The 24,162-nt window shown below is 37.7% G+C and overlaps 1 protein-coding gene across 15 annotated transcripts in view; it reads right to left on the bottom strand.

Annotated features, from left to right (window-relative positions):
• Positions 1-24,162, bottom strand: part of EDC3 (enhancer of mRNA decapping 3) — a 52,433-nt gene that overhangs the window by 14,465 nt on the left and 13,806 nt on the right. For 14 of the 15 annotated variants that reach the window (XM_081290363.1, XM_081290358.1, XM_081290362.1 and 11 more), the window contains 2 exons: positions 17,144-17,179; positions 9,055-9,390 (listed from right to left, as the gene is read on the bottom strand). In XM_081290363.1, coding sequence (XP_081146489.1) covers positions 9,055-9,390; positions 17,144-17,179 — 372 coding nt within the window. The remainder of the gene's footprint in view (positions 1-9,054; positions 9,391-17,143; positions 17,180-24,162) is intronic. The other variant, XM_081290355.1, reaches the window with a different exon arrangement.

The following is a 24,162-nucleotide window of genomic DNA, read 5'->3' as shown; positions in this document are numbered from 1 at the left end:
AATACAAGCTCATAGAGATGCCATGGAAATTAAGTGAGCACATGAAGTGTTCTAGAAAAATGAGCATTACCTGTTATGTTGTTGATTATAATGCTGCTGCTTCTCTTAAACTAGGTCCTTATGCTCCCCATTCTGCTACTGCTAAGAGCTATATCCACTTTCTTTTGGTGCTGGAGATTGAATCTAGGGGTGTATAACCACTGAGCCATACCCCTAGCCAACCAACCTCCGATTTGGAAACAGGATATCACTAAGTTGCTTGCGGCCTCCCTAAGTTGGGGAGGCTGACCTCAAACTTGCAATCCTTCTCTGTTAGCCTCCTGAGTTGCTGGAATTACAGCCATGTACCACCAACACCTGGCTAAGCCATATCCACTTCTACTACTTCTGTATTTATACATTTGGCTGCCCTATACTCTAAAATCCCTGACTTAGAGACATAGCCATGACTTTCACAGAGTATCCAATGTGTGGCACATGGTTGGTTTCTATGAATGCTGATGGTTTGAAATAACCTTACGAGACCATTTGCAATTCACATTTGAAATTTGAGGGGTGGTGGTCTTGTTATATTGTTAGTCTAAAATTCACGAGCTCAAGTGATTCTCCCACCTCAGCCTCCTGTGTCATTGGGACTATAGAATTGTGCCACTGCACCCCCTTTGAAGTCAAATATTCATTAACAATTACAAGCTGGGAATTGTGCTAGTTGCTTTTCTATAGTCTCATTTACCTGACAAGTAATATCCCACTTATCAATAAGGGAACAGGCTCAGTAATCTCTCTCTGATCTCAAAATTCAAGTCTAACTCTACAGAAGCCTCCTCACTGAAGCTCTTAAAACCTACCCCTCACCTCTCTATCCCTCAGTGTAGCAATTTTAATTACTATTTGCTTCCTCTGATCTCAGTCACAAAGCATGGGAGGAGGAGGAAAAAAAAAAACACAAGATAATGCAGGTCACTGTCATTCTTCCTTCCTGACTCCCCTTGCTCATTCAACTGTTGCCCACACTCTACCAACTGAGCCATGTTACCAGTCCTTTTTATTTTATTTAGAATCAGGGTCTCATTAAGTTGCTGAGACTGACCTCGAACTTATGATTCTCCTGTCTCAACAACTATGAGTCACTGAGATTGCAGGCATGTGCCATCATGCCCAGCTGTCCACCTGTTTTCAATCATCATATTCTATCAAATTCCTTTTTGTCACTTCTCCCACATCTGTGTGTATGTGTGTGTGGGGGGGTGGGGTTTGTTTTTTGGTACTAGGGATTGAACCAAGGATGGTTTACCACTGGCCTCCAGTTTCACCCCTTTTTATTTTGATTTTGAGACAAGGTCTTGCTAAATTGCTGAGGTTGGCCTCAAACTTGTAATCCTCCTGCCTTAGCCTCCGGAGTCACTGGGATTCCAGGCATGTGCCACTCCACCTAGCCCTTTGTGTTCCTTTCTATTCAACAGTTCAAACCCTTGGCATATTAATTGTTTAATGGGCATAAATGATCCTGCTCTTGTCTCCTCCTCCCTGTTCTACCCTGAATTCTACTGAGACCAGTATTTCTAAGGGAGATTGGAATCATATAATATTCCCAATTCAAAATCCTTCAAACAAAGGATTGAACAAAGATATCACTGGCTCACAAGGCCCCCGTGCTTTGGTGCAAAGCTACTTTTAATGTCTTTTACTCCACCCAAATTCTGCTGTATGACCAGTTTCACATAAAGCCCTTTACTCCCACTATCCACAAGCACCAGCCTAGCCTACCACAAACAACTTCCTCTTTCACTCTAGCTGGTGAAATCCTGCCCATGCTCCAAAGCTGCCATTCCCACTCCTTTACTGAAGCATTCCCTGATCCAGCCTCCAGGAGCCCTCCTGCCTCTCAATACCTGGTGCACTTATATCCATACCCTCACTGGACTCTGGGCATACAGAATATCTCTGCATCTCCATCACATTTTAATAAACTGGAGGCAAGGATTGTCTTATGAATGACTTACACATAATAAACACAGCGTTTTGACTGACCCAAATTGTCCTTTAGAATATTAGGAGTGTTAAGCGAAGATCTGTCTCTGAAGTCTTACCACTCTCCAAAGCAGTGTTCCTTGGGAACATCTCGCTAACCACAGAGTACTCATATGATCTAGCATTTTATATTTAAACTTAATATTCATCAATAAATAGATGAAAAAAAATGTTTAACATCTCTAGTAATCAGAGAAATGTATATCAAAACTACGTGAAGATTTCATCTCATGCCAGTCCGATTGGCAGTTATCAAGAACACAGACAACCGTAAATGTTGGTGAGGATGTGGGGGGAAAAGGTACACTCACATTGCTGGTGGGACTGCAAATTGGTGCAACTAATCTGGAAAGTAGGATGGAGATTCCTCAGAAAACTTGGAATGGAACCACCATTTGACCCAGCTATCCCACTCCTCGGACTATACTCAAAGGACTTAAAACCAGCATACTCCAGTGATGGCAGCCACATCAATGTTTGTAGCAGCTCAATTCACAATAGCTAAACTGTGGAAGCAACCTAGATGCCCTTCAATAGATGAATGGATAAAGAAACTGTGGTATATATACACAATAGAATATTTCTCAGCATTAGAAGAGAATAAAATCATGGCATTTGCAGGTAAATGGAGGGAGTTTACTTCATGCTAAACAAAGTTAGCCAATCCCTAAAAATCAAAGGCCAAATATTCTCTCTGATAAGTGGATGCTGGGAGGGGAGAGGTATGGGAAAAATGGAGGAACTTTGGGCAAAGGAGAGTGAGGAAGGTAGGGAGGGTGCATGGGGGCAGGAAAGATGGTGGAATGAGATGGACATCATTACCCTAGGTACATGTGGTGTGACACTAAATCGTGCACAACCACAGAAATGTAGTGCTGCAATTGTGGACAATGAATCAAAATGCATACTGCTGTCATATATACCTAAATAAAATCAATAAATTAAAAAAAAAAAAAAAACCTTAGGGGCTGGGGTATAGCTCAGTTGGTAGAGTGCTTTCTTTGCATGCACAAGGCCCTGGGTTCAATCTCCAACGCAACCCCCCCCCAAAAAAAAAAAAAAAAAAAAAAAAAAAAAAAACCTTAATATTCACGTGGGTGTGTACACACACACACACACACACACACACACACACACAGAATATGTCTCCCAAAATTTCAAATTACAAGCTTGGAGCCAGAAAGATTCTAATCAATTCAGGTGATGAACAATGGACACCATTATTTTGCCGGGTAGGCCCAAGTTAGAAGAATGCCTGACAGTCTGTGATTGTTGGAGACAGCAACCCTGCCAAAGGACCTAAAAGGACTTTCCAGGGAGAAAAGATTTGGATGAAACAAAGTGCTAAATTTATTTGCTTCCTGAATGTTTTCTCAATCAAAAGACAGATTATAACATGCCCCCTCCCACACACAGTTGGCAAAGAGTATTGCCAAAAGGAGTATGAGCAATTAGCAAATAATGGCTTGTACACTGTTGATACCACTTAGCATGAAGTCAATATGTAGGATACCAGCAGCAAGCTGTCAGAATCCCAAAACCCAAACCATCACCAAATGGGTATAAACATGTTGTTCTTTTTTGCTACTCTGGGAATTAGTAGAAAATATTTAGTATTCTAGGACATGAAGGTCAAAAGGCCAGACTGAAGCACTATCCAGGAAACTGCTGATCTTAACTGGACTGTTTCTGTGAGACTATTAAAAAGGATGTATGGGCTGGGGATGTGGCTCAAGCGGTAGCTCGCTCGCCTGGCATGCGCAGGACGCTGGTTTCGATCCTCAGCACCACATAAAAATAAAATAGAGATGTTGTGTCCACCGAAAACTAATATATATATTATATATATTAATACATATATTAATATATATAATATATATTAATATATATTTTAAAATTCTCTCTTAAAAAAAAAGGATGTAGCCTATTTTGCTATTAAACTAGCCTTCTCATACTACATCCTTTCCTCTTATCGCCATTCAGATGAGAAAAAGAGATGTGATGGGTAAGTTAAGAGCTTTTGCCTCTCTGAGCCTCATGTCTTCATCTATAAGATAAGAAAATTACACTAGAAACCAAGTAACACTAATATTTTATGGCACTAAATTGTTCCTTCAAATATTCTAAATATTTTAAATACTTTGCCTTATTCTGATCCTAACACTTAGATAACAGTTTCAACTGAAAAAGTGTCCTCAGCTCTGCACTATCTGAATACTGCTTGGTAAAAATGTGCTCGAGGTGAATACACCTTGAAGCTGAAGTAGAGATAAAAGCCAGTCACAAAAGCTACTTAGCAAGATAACTGCTGCTTGCTCTATTTCCAGCAAAACGAAGGGGCTTTTATTTCTATCCCTTATCACTGTTAAGAACAACAAGATGGCCTGATGTAGGATACCAGCAGCAAGCTGTCAGAATCCCAAAACCCAAACCATCACTGGACAAGAAGTTGCTGGGATTCTTGTCCTCTCACTGTTATGCACAATGTAGAATGTCACTGGTCACTACAAACCACAAGATGACATACCCAGGTTCTTGGCCAACCACCAGCATTTGTGGTTTATATTGTTTGCTGATGGCAATTTTAGGAAAATAGTTTCTTGAGAGGAGACAACTTGATATCTCTTGTCATTTAAAACAAAATCAAGTAAAAATCAAGTTGGAGAAGTGAATGCAAAATAGGAAAAATGTCCACCTCTTCTTTTACCTACTTTAGTTAAGTGTTTTCTCAGGCTCTTTTAAATCTGAGAAACTTTGCTATTTCACGCTGTTATTATCACCCTTTTAGTCATTTGACTCCAAGGCAGACCATAATCTTCCCCAACTCAGGAATTCCTGCAGTGTAAATAAATTTCAGGATATCACATATTGTATAATCCAACAACATTAGCAGCACCACCCAGGTAGATAAAGAGGGCTACCAGCAGGAGCAGCTTCCTTTACAACTGAGGAACCAGTCAGAGGTGGACAGCTGGTGAACAAGGGAATAGTGACTAATGGATAACTAAATGCCTTTGAAAAACAAAACCTTGTAAATTAATTAAGTCTGATTCTGAGCAAGGTCATTTATCTCTACACAGGTGGTAAAAATCAAAGGAGTTCAGCAGTCACACTCCCAACTGCCATGTCAGGGAATTTCCTTGGTAAAGAGGTATATGTCTACCATAATCTGCTGGTGAAGAACAAATAATTTTTACCTTTTTTTTTTTTTTTTTAGAGAGAGAGAGAGAGAGAGAGAGAGAGAGAGAGAATTTTTTAATATTTATTTTTTAGTTTTCAGCGGACACAACATCTTTATTTGTATGTGGTGCTGAGGATCAAATCCAGGCCGCACGCGTGCCAGACGAGCGTGCTACCGCTTGAGCCACATCCCCAGCCCTTTTTACCCTTTCTTAATCTGACAGTCTGCTTATTTTTCACATTGAAAGCACATGCAACATAAAAACATATTTAAAAGACAGTGCACCTCAATCAAGGGAGGTTCATCCCAGGTACGCAAGTTGGTTCAACATATGGAAATCAATAAATGTAACACATCATATCAATAGACTTAAAGACAAGAATCATATGATTATCTCAACAGACGCAGAAAAAGCATTTGACAAAATTTGGCATCTATTCATGTTCAAAACACTAGAAAAACTAGGGATAATAGGAATACACCTCAACATTGTAAAAGCTATATATATGCTAAATCCAAGGCCAACATCATTCTAACTGGAGGAAAACTGAAAGCATCTTTCTAAAAATTGGAACAAGACAGGGATGCCATCTTTCATCACTTCTATTCAATTTAGTCCTGGAGACTCTAGCCAGAGCAATTAGAAGAAAGAAATTAAAGGGATACAAATAGGAAAATAAGAACTCAAACTATCCTTATTTGCTGACTACATGATTCTATATTTAAAATACCTAAAAACTCTACCAGAAAACTTCTAGAACTCATAAGTGAGTTCAGCAAAGTAGCAGGATACAAAATTAACACCCATATGGGGCTGGGGATGTGGCTCAAGCGGTAGCGCGCTCGCCTGGCATGTGTGCGGCCCGGGTTCGATCCTCAGCACCACATACCAACAAAGATGTTGTGTCCGCCGAGAACTAAAAAATGAATATTAAAAAATTCTCTCTCTCTCTCTCTCTCTCTCTCTCTCTCTCCTCTCTCACTCTCTCTTTAAAAAAAAAAATTAACACCCATAAATCAATTATGGTCCTATACATCAATGATGAACCAACTGAGAGAAATTTAGAAAACTAACCCATTCACAATAGCCTCAAAGAAAAGAAAATATCTGAGACTCAATCTAACAAAAGAGGTGAAAGACCTTTACAATGAAATGTACAGAACACTAAAGAAAGAAATTGAAGATCTTAGAAGATAGAAAGATCTCTCATGTTCTTGGATAGGCAGACTTAATACCATCAAAATGGCCATACTATCAAAAGCACTATACAGATTTAATGCAATTCTTATTAAGGTTCCGATGACATTCTTCATAGAAATAGAAGAGGCAGTCATGAAATTCATTTGGAAAATCAAGAGGCCTAGAATAGCCAAAGCAATCCTTAGCAAGAAAAGTGAAGCAGGAGGCCTCACAATATCAAACCTTAAATTATACTACAGAGCTATAGTAATAAAAATGGCATGGTATTGGCACCAAAACAGACATGAAGACCAATGGTACAGGATAGAAGACACAGAGCAAAACCCACATAAATACAAACTAGACAAAGGTGCCATAACATGCATTGAAGAAAAGACAGCCTCTTCAACAAATGGTGCTGGGAAAACAGGAAATCCACATGTAACAAAATGAAATTAGACTCCTATCTCTCATCCTGCACAAAAATCAACTCAAAATGAATCAAGGACCTAGGCATTAGACCAGAGAACTTGTACCTACTAGAAGAAAAAGTCAGCCCAAAGCTCCATCATGTCATCTTAGGAACCAAATTCCTCAACAAGACTCCTAAAGCACAAGAAGTAAAATCAAGAATAAATAAAAGGGATGGTATCAAACTATAAAGCTTCTTTACAGCAAAGGAAACAATAAATAATGTGGAGAGAGAGCCTATAAAATGGGAGAATATATTTGCCACTTGCACTTCAGATACAGCACTAATCTCCAGGATATATAAAAAACTCGAAACACAATCAATCAATGAATGTATGAAAAAATATTCAACATCCCTAGCAATTAAAGAAATGCAAATCAAAACTTTACTGAGGGATAGGTGTTGTGGCTTAGCGGTGGAGCCCTTGCCTGGCATGTGTGAGGCACTGGGTTCGATTCTTGGCACTGCATATAAATAAATAAGTAAAATAAAGGTACATTGACATCTAAAAAATATTAAAAAAAAAACAAACCTATACTGAAATTCTATCTCACCCAAGTCAAAATGGTAATTATCAAGAATACAAGCAATAATAAATATTGGCAAGGATAAGGGGGATAAAGTACACTCATACATTGGTGGTGGGACTGCAAACTGGTGCAACCAATCTGGAAAGCAGTATAGAGAGTCCTCAGAAAACTTTGACCCAGTTATCCCTTTTCTCAGCATATACCCAAAGGATTTGAAATCAGTGTAGTATAGTGATGCAGCCACATCAATGTTCATAGCAGCTCAATTCACAACAGCTAGGCTATGGAACCAACTAGGTGCCCTTCAATAATGTGGTACATATACACAATGGAATATAACTCAGCCAAAAAAAACAATATTTACTAATACTTGGATGGAACTGGAGACTATCATGATAAGTGAAATAAGCCAATCCCAAAGAACCAAAGGCCAAATATTCTCTCTGATATGTGGATACTGACTCACAATAGGTGGAAGGAAGGGAGGAGTGGAGGTTCACTGGATTGGGAAAGGGGGTAATGGGGGAAAGGAGGAGGATGGGAATGGGAAAGATAGTAAATGAATCAGACATACCTTTCCTATGTTCATATATGAGTACATGACCAGTGTTAACTCCACATCATGTACAACCACAAGTATGGGAAGTTATACTCCATCAAAATACATTCTACTGTCACATATAACTAAAAAGAACAAATTTTAGAAAAAAGAAAACACATGCAAGCAAGCTCTATATTCACCAAATACAAAAGAGCCCTACTGTTGTCTACAAAAAATGTCATGTATGCTTTTCCTCCAAATACAACTAAATTGCCTCCACAATTTTCCGTGTTAACAACTATAAGCATTTAAGATTTATATTTCCTACATTCCAAACTTCAAATAAAAATGAAAATATTGTACTTGGTTCCATCTCTACTTCTTAAATGATAATGATTTTCTATTTAGCTCTTAGGATCACTCAACAACGATGGTTTGCAAACCATATTTCAAGAAACCCTGTTAATAGCATGGCTTGCGGGAAGGTGTTGGGCCAGAAATGAGGTGACCCACTCCTCCCATAGGTACTTGTACCTGCTTCACAGGCCATATATTTTGAAGAAAAGGATCTAACAACACACACACACACACACACACACACACAAAGGAACAAAAAAGATCAGTGAGGTAAAAGACCTAACTATCATCTATAGTGACCTACATTAACTACCAAGGCACTACTTTGTTACACGAAAATTATACTAGCCAAATTCTAGAACAAGGACAAACTAATTTATTGAGAGACTATTTTTAGCCAGTGGCTTCAATTACCCATCTTCAACTGTTTTTTATACCACAAGTAACCAGTAAAACAAAATTGAACTGTACAGGCAATCTCAGAGAAGCCAGAGTGGCAAAAGCTTTGTTAATCATAATATACTTAACAGCAGATCGGATACAGGATATACATGGACAGATAGAGGAATTCCTGCTTCTCAGTGGTACGGTGCTGAATTGGCCACAAACCCCAAGCAACAATAATACTAGGCCAATCACTGAGCCCCTTAAGTTACTTCCCAGTATAAGATTCTAACTCAAAAAGCTGTTTTTCTTCTGTTTCAAGCATAACAGAAATCAAAGAACAGTCTGTGGGATGTGACACCTGGTAGTGCAACTCACCTGTGCAGAATTCCTTGCTCACATTGTGGGGTACTGTGATCCTTCGGTAAACAATGGGCTCTGATTCCAGGATGTTCTCGTCATGGCGGTACCGAGTAGGCCTTTCATTTGGGATGCCCCGGGAACGGGTACCACTTCTCCTCTCATAGGTATCAATCTCCTCAAACACAGCTGCCTTGTCAAAAAGGGCCAGGTTCCCTTCAAAATCAAAATCTGTGTCTGGGATCTCCTCAATATCATCCCCGAAGCACTCGTCATCTTTATTCTTCATTTGGCCATTCTTCAAACCACTCTTCTTTGGAGTTGCCTGATTTGGGTGCCTGCTACTAGATGACCCTGGAGAAAATATAGGGACTAAAGTCAGTGTGCTCACAAATTGCTCAGTGGAAATAGAAAATACAATACATTAGTCATTTGTGGAGAGTATGATGGGAATCAAAGGAAAAGGTAAATTATTTCTAAATCATAGTAAGTAGCACAAACTACCACAAATCTCATGTGGAATAACAGATTTCAAATATTACCCACCTGACTAGCTGATGAATACAATAAGCAGTACTACTGAAAGTCTTCACTGGTTCTGTCCTTCTTAAAGAGTGACTGACACTTTCACAACTGAGTATCAGAAAAGTGGAAAGGCAAGAGCAGTAGGTGGCTTCAGTTTGAATGTCCTTCAATCATATAAGAGCATAATACTTCTACAGTAAAAGAAGATCAAGCCCTCATAACATGAAACCCACAGGGAGATAGTATTCAACTGGCTCTTATTCTGTGCTTTCCCAGGAAGCAACTAAGGCTAGATCCCAATAGGAGGGAATACTTGCTTTAGAAAACAGATTGCAGATCTTGGGCCAGATACATTCCTACCACTATAAACTGGTATTCTGACTTTTAGGGCTGTCTTTAGACATTTTCATTAAATTCTTTCTTCAGCATTTTTTCTCTTCAAGTAAGCAGTTTCTGAACCTTCAAATAATGACAAGGTCCATATTAGGCTGATCCTGTAGAGACCCACCAAGATACATATCAACATCAGAACACCCAACCACCCTCCATTGCTGAGACCCTATTTGGCTACCACACATCAGTCATCAGTCAACTACTAATCTAGCAGCCAAGGCAGAAAGTTCCACAAAATTCTCCAAACCACCCATCCCAGAGAATCCTGAATTAAATTTATACTCTTATCCCCACCTGACTACCCTGAAAGGGTGAACTAAGGGACTGCTATGCACACTGGACCTCTGTCTTAATCTAAATAAATGCAATGTACTGTCTTTTGAGAGACGGAGTTCTTCAATTACTGAAAACCCTTGAGTAGCAATTGGAATGAGGAGGAGCAAACCCCCCTCACAAATTTCATCCCAGCTACACTGCTCTAACTCTCCTCACAGCACTCCCCATCAAAGGACCAAGTGTGAGAAGCCCTATCAATCAGTTACAGTTCTATCATTAAAATGCTATATAATCTTATATTCATCATTCAACTTCTTAGGGTCTCAATTTCCTTGTATGTAAAATGTTCACTGTGGTGTCTCCCCAGCAGAATGTCTTGGTAATCAGCAAATATTTGTTTGACAAATTAATCAACATGAGCAAAACCAATTATAATGATTACTCTAAAAGGTATGCACTATTCAAATATACTCATGTTGAAATTTTCCTAATGCCAAATATTGATATGGAAAAGTTATATGCTAAAGATATGATTTAAATTTCCAGAAAAAAAAACGACAACCAAGATTATGAAGGGGAGAAGAGTGGCAGAGATACCACAAACAGTTTTGATTATGAACCACTATAAGAGAAGCCAAAGTTTGGGTTAAGTTCCATTTTCAATGTGTCAAAGTATTTACTGAGAACATGCAGTGTGACAGAGCTAGGGTGTGGTAACAGTATATAACCAAGACATGCTGCTCAACAGCAAAGGAGGAGAAATATGTATGCAAATAGTGATAGGCAATGTGATTCAAGTCATGAAAGAAGTTTACATATAGAGTGCCACAGAAACATAGATGAGAATACATCTATACAGAATATAGATTAGGAGTGGGAGAACAGGTATGAAAATACAGTCAAGATAAGATACCATTAGCAACATGTCAGTAAGGGAAGAACAGTCCACCTTTCAGGATCATCAATATACTGACTCAATTTTTTTTTTTTTTTTTTTTTTTTTGTAGTGGGCATTGAACCCAGAGGTGCTTTACCACTGAGCTACATCTCCAAGTCCTTTTTATTTTTTTATTTTGAGATAGGGTCTCACTAAGTTGTTTAGGGCTTCACTTAGTTGCTAAGGTTGGCCTTAAACTTGCAATCCTCCTGATTCTCAACCTCCTAAATTGCTGGGATTATAAGCATGAACTACCACAACCAGCTATTCTGCCTCAGTAGTAAATCAAACTACCTATCAGGAAATAGGTGTCTCCCTCTAATGTATGTTCTCATCCCCCGGGGGTATAGAATGATCCACTGGGATGCAGAAAGATACTGAATATTCTAATATTTTTCTTTTATCTAAAAATAGAAAGAAATTTAACATCATGAATTTAATGTACTGATGAAAACAGGCACCCTTATGAGGTTTCATGCTAGCAAATCACTGAGTACTGGAGATATCTGAGGAAATGCAACATTCCATAACAAAAGTCTATCAAAGTGGATTTACATCAACTTTTTTTTTTTTTAATTGTGAGTTATGAGTCAATGATGGGGACACTCCTAGGAAATGTGTTAGGCAATTTCATCATAGTTTGGACATCATAAAGTATACTCATACAAATTAAGACTGCTATGTCACTAAGTAATATAATCTTTTTTTTTTTTAAGAGAGAGAGAGAGAGAGAGAATATTTTTTTTTTTTAAAGAGAGAGGGAGAGAGGGGGAGAGAGAGAGAGAGAGAGAGAGAGAGAGAGAGAGAGAGAGAGAGAGAGAGAGAATTTTTAATATTTATTTTTTAGTTCTCGGCGGACACAACATCTTTGTTGGTATGTGGTGCTGAGGATCGAACCCGGGCCTCACGCATGCCAGGCAAGCGCGCTACCACTTGAGCCACATCCCCAGCCCAGAGAGAGAATATTTTAACATTTATTTTTTAGTTTTCGGTGGACACAACATCTTTCTTTGTATGTGGTGCTGAGGTTCGAACCCGGGCCGCGCACGTGCCAGGCGAGCGCTACCGCTTGAGCCACATCCCCAGCCTTAAGTAATATAATCTTATGAGACCACTATTGCGTACATGGTTTGCTGGTGACCAAACCGCCATTATGTGGCACATGACTATACACACAAAATTTACTATTTTAACCTTTTCTTGTTGTTGGCTGTTTGTTTTTTGTAGTGCTGAAGATTAAACCCAAGGCTTTGCATACATTAGGCAAGTGTTCCACCACTGAGTAACCCTAATCCCTTAACCATTTTGAAAGGGTATATACAGTTCAGTGGCATTCAGTATTTCAACACTGTACAACCATATCAATTTTTAACTAAAGCATAGGAAAATGAATACCTGGCTTAAAAGAATCCACTGAAGAAACTGTAGTAGGGCTGGTGATAGCACAGGTGGTACTTGTAGCACTTGCCTAAGCGTGCCTTAAGTCCTAGATTTTATCTCCAATATGAGAGGGGAAAAAAAAGAAAGAAAGAAACTGTGTATCAAAGGTAATAAAAATGCCCATCATATGTGAACAGAAGAACTGCAGAACTAACACTTTTCCTATTCCTTTTTTTTTTTTTTTTTTTTTTGGGGTACCAGGAATTGAACCCACGGGTGTTTAACCACTGAACCACATCTCCAGCCCTTTTTAAATATTTTATTTAGAGACAGGGCCTTGCTAAATTGCTGAGGCTGACCTTGAACTCACAATCCTCCTGTCTCAACCTCCCAAGCCACTAGGATTACAGGCATGTGCCACTCTACCTGGCCCCTATTCCTCTTTATAGGTCTTTTTGGGACAGAATGAGGCCCTTAAAAATTAATATAATCAGATCTATAAAGATGCCTTCCCTATCAACTAATTCCTTTGTATGTTTATTACTTTTGCAATCTAGATTAATAATTTTTTTTCTAAAAAAAAAAAAAAAAAAAAGATGTCTTCCCAAATTAAAAAGTATCAGCTGGGTTCAATCCTTAGTCCTTAAAAAAATAATAATTATCAAGCTTATTCCAACTATTGAATTCACACTATCACTAATTAACATAACCCCAAGCTTATATTCTACACTGAGAGTCTGCAAACTATAGCCTATGGGTCAAATCCAACCCACCACCTGTGTTAAAGTTAAATTAAGGCTATTTTTGTGCCACAAAAGCAAAGTTAAAATATTTGGAACAGAGACACTGTGGCCTGTAAAGCCTAAAATATTTGCCATCTCACTCTGCTGACCCTGCTCTACATCATGCCTCTCAAGAGTATTCTTTCCAGCTACGACTGCCATTAAAAAGCAAATAAAACAAAATTCACTGAACTTTAGACCAATTCTTTGAACGTTTCATTCAAAATGTTAAGTATAGGGGCTGGGGATGTGGCTCAAGCAGTAGCGTGCTCGCCTGGCATGCATGCGGCCCGGGTTCCGATCGTCAGCACCACATACAAAGATGTTGTGTCCGCCGATAACTAAAAAATAAATATTAAAATTCTTTCTCTCTCTCTCTCTGTAAAAAAAAAAAATGTTAAAAAATGTGGCATCTATACACCATGGAATATTACGCAGCACTAAAAAATGACAAAATCATGGAATTCGCAGGGAAATGGATGGCACTAGAGCAGATTATGCTTAGTGAAGCTAGCCAATCCCTAAAAAACAAATACCAAATGTCTTCTTTGATATAATGAGAGCAACTAAGAATAGAGCAGGGAGGAAGAGCAGGAAGAAAAGATTAACATTAAACAGAGACATGAAGGGGGAGGGAAAGGGAGAGAAAAGGGGAATTGCATGGAAATGGAGGGAGACCCTCATTGTTATACAAAATAACATATAAGAGGCTGTGAGGGGAATGGGAAAATAAACAAGGAGAGAAATGAATTACAGTAGAGGGGGTAGATAGAGAAGATGGGAAGGGAGGGGAGGGGAGGGGAGGGGAGGGGGGACAGTATAGGATAGGAAAGGTAGCAGAATACAACAGTTACTAGTATGGCATTATGTAAAAATGTGGATGTGTAACTGATATGATTTTGCAATCTGTGTTTGGGGTAAAAATGGGAGTTCATAACTCACTTGAAGCTTATGTATGAAATATGATATGTCAAGAACTTTGTAATGTTTTGAATAACCAATAAAAAAAAAGTTAAGTATATCACTTATAAATCCACTGTCTTTTAAGTCCATAGACTGATGCCAGAGATATAACTCAACAAACCGAATTTCTCATTTGTGAGCTGGTTTCCTATTACATTCCACCACCAGTAGTGGGTACTGGAAGAGACTAAAAGGAAGAAGAAAGAGGGAAAAGAGGAATCACCAGTATTGCCCTGGCAGTTACTTCCAGTCTCCAGCTTTTATTTCTTGCATGAATAGACAGAACGAGAACTAGCTCACTGCACCCCCTCATAAGTAGGGGCACTAGCTCTATGAAGCCTCTTCTCTGAAATTCAAGGTTCTGATTGCTATTTTCCTTAGTGGCATACCAACATTTGAAAAATCAATAAAAAGTGAGCACAGTGTGCATGCCTGCACTTCCAGCTACTTGTGAGGCTGAGGTGCAAGGAACACCTAAGCTCAAGAGTTTAATTACCCTAGGTAACACAGAGACACCCAGACTTAAAAAAAAATAAATTAATTAAAAAAATAAAAAATAAATTTAAAAAAATCAATGACTCACAGTTAATCATTCTGTCCTATGTCTTAATAAAAAACATTTTGAATCATTAATATTACTGCAAAAATAGATCCCTTCATATTTATTCCTTTTAAATTTTGTTCTTTTCTGTCTAATATCTAATATATAATATGTAGTTATAATAGAAGTTAATAAATTATTGAGCCAATCAAGGGTTCATACTAATATTACAGAAATGTTTAGATCCAAAGGAGGAAATCTAATGAAATTATATCAATATTATGAGTCAATTTTTATTTTAAGGCACTATTCAGGCCAAAGCATAACTCCTTTGAAGCCGGATACAGTTTATTTGTAAGAAAAGAATGGGAGTAGTCTTTACGAGTCTCTTCATTTCAGCCAACCTTATCTATAATCACACTGATTGCTCACTAAATCCAAAATACCATTTCATCCATGAGAGCACTCTGATCAACAATTTTTAAAATTAATTCATTCACTCAAATATTCATTAAACATCTTCTATGTGCTGGGACCTGTGTCAGGTGCTAGAGATTCAATGGTGAATAATATAACCAGAAGCTCAGTCCTCATCTAATCATCATTTCGAATTATCATCCTATCATCATTCCAAATTATTTCTGCATACCTAGTAGTGAAATTACCTATATCTTTCCAACACAGTGTTTTCAAAAGGCTCTTGCCACAGGTAAGCAATTTTAGAGTGAATTTTTTCCCTGTAGAAGATCTTATTGTTGCCTATCCAACATCCAGACCCCCTCTACCATCAAAACAAAATCCCACTTTTTCCCCCCCAGATACTTTTCCTCTCAGATAAGAGAGTAGATTAATTTCTAAATCAGTCATGGTGGTACTCATGCAAATAACTGATTTAAGCATGGGCATGTGAAACAATAGGCCAAGAAAACATGATAGAGCAGGAGTTGAAGAAGGTAGTAGTATATTCTGATTAAAAAAAACCTCCTCATTCCCAAACTTCTGGCTCAGAGTCTGACAATTTTGCCTCCCAGTTGGCAGGATTTTTTTTGTTGTTGTTGTTTTTTAGTACTCGGTATTGAATCTAGAGGTGCTCCACCACAGAACTTTTTAGAAATTTTGATAGGATCTCCTTAGGTTGCCAAGGCTGGCCTTGAACTTGTTATCCTCCTACATGATCCTCCTGAGTAGCTGGGATTAACAGGCATATGCCTGGCTCCAAAAGGAAAGCTGACAATATGAGGAAATATCTTTGGTTGTTAAAATTGATGGTGGTGAAGGTGCTGCTGAAATCTAGTATACAGAGGCCAGGAATGCTGCTTAACATCCTAAAATACATAGGACAGTGGCTCCTGCAACAAAAAATTATATGGCCCCAAATGCCAACAGCACTGAGGTTGAGAAACCCTGCTAAAGATGATACATTAGAAGAGAAGACCTCTTTTTTCAATTGTGTCTGGATGAGACACCCAAGATCTGCTAAAGCCAGCAATTATCAATTCGAGACAAAACCAATACACAAAGGAGAGCTTGGAGAAATAAGATTAAAGACCTGACTGTACTATATCTGGAAATGACACCCCTGGACTTAACTATGATAAAATTTCTTTATTCCTTAAATCATTGAGCAGGGTTTTCTATTATTCACACCCAGAACATACTAATATAATCAATCTGGCATTTTAACATTTACCTGAGCTTTTTTTTTTTTTTTAGCTTTATTTAATTTATTTATTTTTATGTGGTGCTGAGGATCGAACCCAGGGCCTCACATGTGCTACGCAAGTGCTTTACCACTGAGCCACAACCTCAGCCCTTACCTGAGCTTTTTCACAAAATTATTTTAGTTTTTATAATATTTCAAAGTATTAGGAAGCAGAAAAATGTTGTTATTGTCTATAGTCATCTACTAGCTTAAAGGAAGAAAGACACTAAAAACTTCCATTACTTGTCATCCTGGCGAACCTATGTTGTTGACACAATCTTATTAGGCTTTGATATACATGTTATCTGTTTGTTTCTATACACCTGGTTAAAATTGCCAGTCTATAAATGAAGAAACTAAGGGGGAGAGGCTAAGTACTCTATTCCAAATTTACACAGCTAATAAATGTTTCAATTAGGATATGAACTTTATCAGATTCCAAATTCTATACTATTTCCACATATACAGGAGTAGGAAAACCATGTAGCTCAGACAGATCTAAGCAAAGTTAAAAGAACCAGGACAGAGGAACAAGTTTAGAAATTCAGCACACAAGGCAAAAGCAAACATTCAGTACAGAACATGTAGCTCAGTGGCAGAGTGCTTGCCTGGCATTTGAGGCGCCCTGGGTTCAATCCCCAATACTGCCCCCCCCCCAAAAAAAAAAAAAAGCTTCAGTACAGCACAATTGTAAGATTCAAAGGCAAAGTTTTGCATCCTGCTTTTTTTTTTTTTTTTTTGCTTAGGAGCATCTTCTTCCTATCTCATAAAATAATTCTTCAAATCTTATGACTACATAAATTACATATTATACTATATTATTATTGAGTATATAGATCATCCCTACTCATGATCTTTTAAGCTGTTTATTTTTACTGTATTGGCTCAGCCAAAATACACCATCTTTGATTACTTCTGCTGGAAAAATCACTCCCACCTGAGTACTCATGACCCAGCACTTACTCTATATGCTTTCTTTGTTTTGAAATTGATCTGTAATCTTGCTCTAACTCACTAAGGAGTTTATAAACCAACAAAAGAGCAGGAACCATGTCATTCATATCTGTCACCCAACACTATATCTGGTCTACCATTAAGTAAACAAATCTCTACTGAATTTAAGAAATCAAAACATCTATATTAAATAAAATAAACATCAACAAACAAAAGTTCAGAGTCTAAAAAGAGGTTACAAATTAAATCAAAACAGCTATATCAAACAAATATCAGCCAAACAAACAAAAGTTCAAACCCTAAAGTGAGGTTATAAAAGAAAGGCAATTTGAGATTAACTATGGAGAAAGAGTGAGCCACCAACACTTATGCCAAGTTTGTTGCGTGACTGAAAAAGACAGCGAGATGAAGTTGTTGACAGTCTGATGCAAGGGCTTCAGAGAAAGAAAGTTCAGTCATGTCCAACATGAACAGACAATAAACTATCCTGAACCATCACAATGACAGATGAAGATAAGCAATTGATCAATGAGGGCAAAGATAAGGTAGAATAAAACTTAGAAGGAAAAACATACAGATACTGATAAAAAAAAAAAAAAAGAGCCAGTTGTAGGAGAAAACAGAAAAGAACAAAGTCTTCAAAGAGCAAAAAACTGCAGACAGTTCAGACTTCACAAATGACCTTAGCAAAAGACCAGTTATTTGAGTGTTAAAGTCGATTTATACAATATTATCAACTGTTTCTCTTAACCACTAGTCCAGTGTTTAGGGCTAATAAACATTAAACTAATATCAATATTAGTATTCAGAAGTACTTGAAGAGACAAGTACAGTGTGGAAACAACACATTTTGCTCACTTGAAAAAAAATGAGTTTATAAACCAACAAAAGGGCAGGAACCATATCATTCATACCTGTCACTCAACACTATGTCTGGTCTAGCATTAAGTAAATAAATCTCTACTGAATTTAAGAAATCAAACATCTATATTAAATAAAATAAATAGTATCTACTAAATGGTATGTACTTCATATCATACCACATGATGCAAAGAAAAGCATAAAAAGGCAAAGAAAACAACCATGGCTGGCTGTAAAGCACTTCTCAGCATGCTGACAAAGTGCCTCACTCTAAAGACCAACAGGATTTATAATGGGTGATGCCTTAAATTGGCCCCAATGATCCTGGGCACTAGGCACTATTTCTGGCTGTGCTGTAGTACTCTACAAATATAACTTGTACTAAACCCAGGGCTGTGAATTTAGAAGGTCTCAGGTTTGTCGTCATTATTGTTCTGTGTGTGCTCTTCTGAATGCAGAATTTTCCATTCCTTCGAAATCTATATACTAAGGACCAGCTATGTTTTAAATACTGCCAGAAAAGCAGAGTGAAAACATTTCCAAGAGGATGTATAAGTTAGCAAAGAAAGATAATACAACATAAATAAAAATCAAGCTAAAACATTCAGTTGTTTTGTTCTTCCCTTTCTTCATAAGTTACTACAAAATTAGGAAGTCCTGGGTGAATAAGCTATTTCAGTATTTAGCTTCCTTAGCCCAAAGTGCCTGGCTTTGTATTAAACAAGGTGGCCTTTGGCCACTGGGAAAGTGAAACACTTCCTTTGGAAAAGATAAACAGTGCTTCCTACACTACCTTTTGATAACAAGGACCAAGCATATGTTAAGACTGGAGGCTGGCCACGTTCCTGTGCCATTTTTCTGCCAGCTTTTGGCACAGAGACCTTTTGGCCAGGACATCTTGTAACAAACCCATTGTTGTGTAACCCTCAGTGCCACTAATTTATTGGTTTTTGTCACACACACATATTGTAAAGGGAAATTTTGTCCTGCGCTTACCATGCTAAAGGGTTCGTGATTGTCAAACTGCAAGTTTTAGTGCCAGACTCAACAGACTTTATGAAAAGATGCCTGATAATATCTGGGACTTCTGATTATCTCCAAAATTCCAGGTCCTGCATTTTAGTCTGTTTGATATATGAAGAATCAAGGAGATAAGTCAAGAGGACTTCAGTAGGACCATAAAAACTCAAATTACAGCTTCTGACCTCAGATGGTGGGATGACTGTTACCCTGAACAGACTATTGTAGGGCAACCACACTGCAACAAGATAATATACTACATCTTTCAATTTAAAATGTTTTAATTCCACTTCTTAAATTCTCTATACCCGGAAGGGGTAAAAGAAAGGGAAATGTAACTATCTCTTCCTATGTGCAAATGAGCTAAAGGCTAAGCTATCTACTTTCGTATTCTTCAGGCCTAAGAGCATTAACTCAGCCATTAAATTTTTATACAACTGCACACAGCCAACGACAATTTCACAAACTGAAATTTCAGAAAGGGTTGCCTTTCATCTGCCACTAATGGTTATCATTTTTAGCTATGAGATGGAATTCGACAAACATGATTTGCATCCACACACAGACCTAAATCCTCACAAGCCTTAAGTAGTTTCTATCCACTGATATTTCATCCCTCCATTTTTTTTTGGGGGGGGGAAGTTGTGGGGGTACCAGGGATTGAATTCAGGGGCATTCAACCACTGAGCCACATCCCTAGCCCTATTTTGTATTTTATTAGAGAGAAGGTCTCACTGAGTTGCCTAGTGCCTCGATAAATTGCTGAGGCTGGCTTTGAACTCCCAATCCTCCTGCCTCTGCCTCCTGAGCTGCAGGGATTATATGCGTACACCACTGCACCTGGCCCTCCATCCCTTCATTTGATAAGTATTCTTTTCACAGAAATTGGGTTCATAGAAATTATTCATCCCCACCACCAACCTGAGGGAAGAGATTAAAGTCTGCTTGTGCTAAGTTTCTCATCAGTGAATTCTGCGTTGAATTAGGTAACTAGAACAAATTCCTCAACAACTCAATGCTAACCTTTAAAAAACACTTAAAAAGTCAGAATTGAAGAGATTACATTCCTATAGTTTCATCAATCTACTACTCTCAATAGCAATACATACTGAAGAAAATCCTAAGACAGATTTTCTACTCATAGGCTCAAGGAATGGATAAAAAGGGGTTAGGGTCATAGCTCAGTGGTACAGCGATTGCCTAGTACATGTGAGGCACTAGGTTCAATCCTCAGAACCACATAAAAATTAAAAATTAAGGATTTTTTAAACTTATTTTCTACAACAATAACAAAAAGGAATGGAACTTTATTTTCTACCAGAAACCAATTCTGAGCCACCTCTCATCATTAACGTCCAAGATCAGACATTTTCTATACTAATCTAGATTCTAATAAAGTTCCCTGAAAGAGAGTAACATTTACTGCCTCATGATCTCTTCACCTTAGTAGGTGCAGTTAATCTAGAAAAAAAGAATTGACTAAACAGCAAAAACAGAATAAGCATCACCTACAGTATGCTCTTCAGAGTGACCCCACTTATTTATGTATCAAAGGGACTTGTTAAAGGTCAAATAAATTACTGATTTGAAGCTAACTGCATTCTTTCAAGTGAGTTGCTACAAACATTAGTAATGCGGGGGGGGGGGGCGGTCAAGCAAAAATTCTTATTATAAATCAGCTATTGCTCTCCTAGGTATTTAATTATACTGAAATGAAATCTATGTCACAAAAACTTGCACACAAATGTTTATAGCAGCTTTATTCACAACCATCAAAAGCATGAAGCAATCAAGAAGTCCTTCAATATAGTTGGATAAACAAATGTTGACATATCCATACAGTGCAATATTATTCAGTAATAAAAACAAATGAGCTATCAAGCCACAAAAGATATGAATGACATTTAAATGCATATTGCTAAGTTTGAAGCCAGTCTGAAAAGGCATATATATTGTATGGTTTTAATTATGTGCCACTGTAGAAAACAAAAACTGTAGAGATGGTAAAAAGATCAATAGTTGCCAGGGTTAAGGCCGGTGAAAAGACCCAGAGAACTGAATAGGTAAAGCACAGGAGACTGTTTAAAACAGTGTAACTATTCTGTATGATATTTTAATGTCAGATACATTACTGTATATTTGTCAAAACCCATAGAACTTCATAGCATAAAACCCATAGAACTTCTTCTCATTCTCGAGACTTAATATATGCAAATTTAAGAATTATTTCAGGAGGATGGAGAAATCCCAGGCTGGAAAGCAGAATGTGATAATCTAACTGTATTATGAATACACAGAAAAAAAAATCAATGAATTGGGTAAGAAAACTAAGTAACTCTATAAATAAACAGTCTAAGATGAAAGGCAAAGAGACTCTGAAAAAACACTGTATTTGACAGTTTCCCACATAGGTAAGAGGTAAAGTTAACAATTCTGATACAGGGTTGAGTACCCTTATTTGAAATGCATGGGAACAGAAGTCTTGGATTTCAGGAATTTTGAAATATCTGAATATACATAATATAATATCTGGAGATAGGACCCAATTCTAAACATGAAATTCATTTATGCTTTATATACACCTTACAAACAAAGTCTGAAGGTAATTTTATATAGTATTTTCAGTGCTTTTGCATTGTCAGAACGGGTATGCAATTTTCCACTGTGACATCATGTCAGTTGCTCAAGTTTCAGATTCTGGAGTACTTTGGATTTTGGATTTTCGTATTAGGGATACTCAATGTGTACCACTATACATATATACTGAAATTGAATAAATGAATGACAGATGGTAGGAGACAGGCTTTTGCAGTGGGAGGTTACAGCAAAAAGAGGTCAGAATGATCAATGTGATAATGGATTAAAGTTGAAGACATAGTATGGACTCACTTAGCACAATATAGTATATATAGTTATAAACAGAAATATTTATATATCATAAATATATATACTAGCTAAACATACATACGTATATTTCCTTGCCATAAGCTATAAGGACAACACTCAGTAGCAGTGAGAACATCTATGCCTAGATATTGGTAGCTAATACCATTCTACATTAAAAGGAGACAGGACTCCTTGTTGACATGACTGATTTCAGGGATAGGACAGGAAATATAAGATAAGCCTCGCTAGGCTAGATGGCACACGCCTGTGATACCAGTAGCTTGGGAGACTGAGACAGGAGGATCACAAGTTCAAAGCCAGCCTCGGCAAAAGCAAGGCACTAAGCAACTCAGTGAGACCTAGTCTCTAAAAAAAATACAAAATAGGGCTAGGGATGTGGCTCAGTGGTAGTGTATCTCTGAGTTCACTCCCCAGTATTCAAGAGAAAAAAAACAAGCCTCAAGCATCCTATTGTGCCAGAAAGCAAAAATTTACTAGGGGCCAGGGGAATGCTACAATGATGCTAGGAGATGTCAAAAGAACATGAAAGGGCTGGGGATGTGGCTCCATGGTAGAGCACCTGCTTGGTATGCATGAAACCCTGGTTCAATTATAGTATCACAGGAAAACACAACAAAAAGATACACACCAGAATAATTAAAGAAACTAAAAATGGGCTTTATAGTTTAAAAAAAAAAAAAGAACACAAGAGTCAACTGAAAAAGATCCCAATGGTTAAAGGTGAAATAATTTGAACATCAAAATAAACTGAATTATAAACCAAAGTATAAATATATACCTGAGTCCATAGCATACTGATAACAACCCACTTTAATCATATGAGAAAACATAAGACAAACACTAATTGACGGACATTCTACAAAACACCTGACTAGTATTCATCAAAACTGTGTGGGTCATCAAAAATAAAGTCTGTCCCAGGTGTGGTGGTGCACACCTGTAATTCCAGCAGCTCAGGAGGCTGAGACAGGAGGATCACAAGTTCAAAGCCAGCCTCAGCAACTTAGTGAGGCCCTAAGCAACTCAGCAAGATCCTGTCTCTAAATAAAATTTTAAAAAGGGCTAGGGATGTGATTCAGAGGTTGAGCACCTCTGGGTTCAACCCCCAACACCAAATAAATAAAGTTAAGTCTTAGAAACTATCACAGCCCAGAGAAGTTGTGACTACTAAATGTGAAGTGGTATGTTAGATGGGATTCAGGAATAAGGACATCAGATACAAACTAAGGAAATCTAATAAAATACGAATTTTACTTAATAATAATGTATCAATATTGATTCATTAATTATTCATTAATTATAACAAATATACCACACTTACTCTAAGATATTAAATAAGTATGCAAGAAAAATAAATGCACAGGGACATTATAAACTGTTTTTTTTTAAATATTTTTTTTAGATGCTGATGGACCTTTATTTTATTCATTTATTTATATGTGGTGCTGAGGGTTGAACCCGGTGCCTCACACATGCTAGGCAAGTGCTCTACCACTAAGCCATAACCCCAGCCCTAAACTGTTAGAATATTTGAACTATTAACAAATCAATATTTTTGGTTAAAAAAAATTTTTTTAAAAAGAGGTTTTTTTCAGAAGAGGCTAAAATCTATGTGGAATGGGTCATTTCCTATTGAAGCATTCTGTAGTTTCACTAAAGATACAGAAGAAGTAACAACTGAACTTCAATCATCAATTCAGATAGTTGTTTCCCAGGCACTTAAAGAAGTCACTTTGACAGGAGGATTGCAAGTTTGAGGCCAGCTTAGGTGACTGAGTGAGACCTCTTCTCAAAATTAAAAAAAAAGGACTGAAAATGTAGCTCAGTGGTAGAGTGCCCCTAGGTTTAGTCCCCAGCACTGGCTGGGGAGGAAGAGCATACACGG

This window comes from Spermophilus citellus (genome assembly GCF_964194105.1).
Source record: "Spermophilus citellus genome assembly, chromosome: 4".
In the NCBI taxonomy this organism is placed as follows: Eukaryota; Metazoa; Chordata; class Mammalia; order Rodentia; family Sciuridae; genus Spermophilus; species Spermophilus citellus.
Note: the sequence above shows the minus strand (reverse complement) of the source record. Positions and strands in the feature narration are given on the sequence as shown.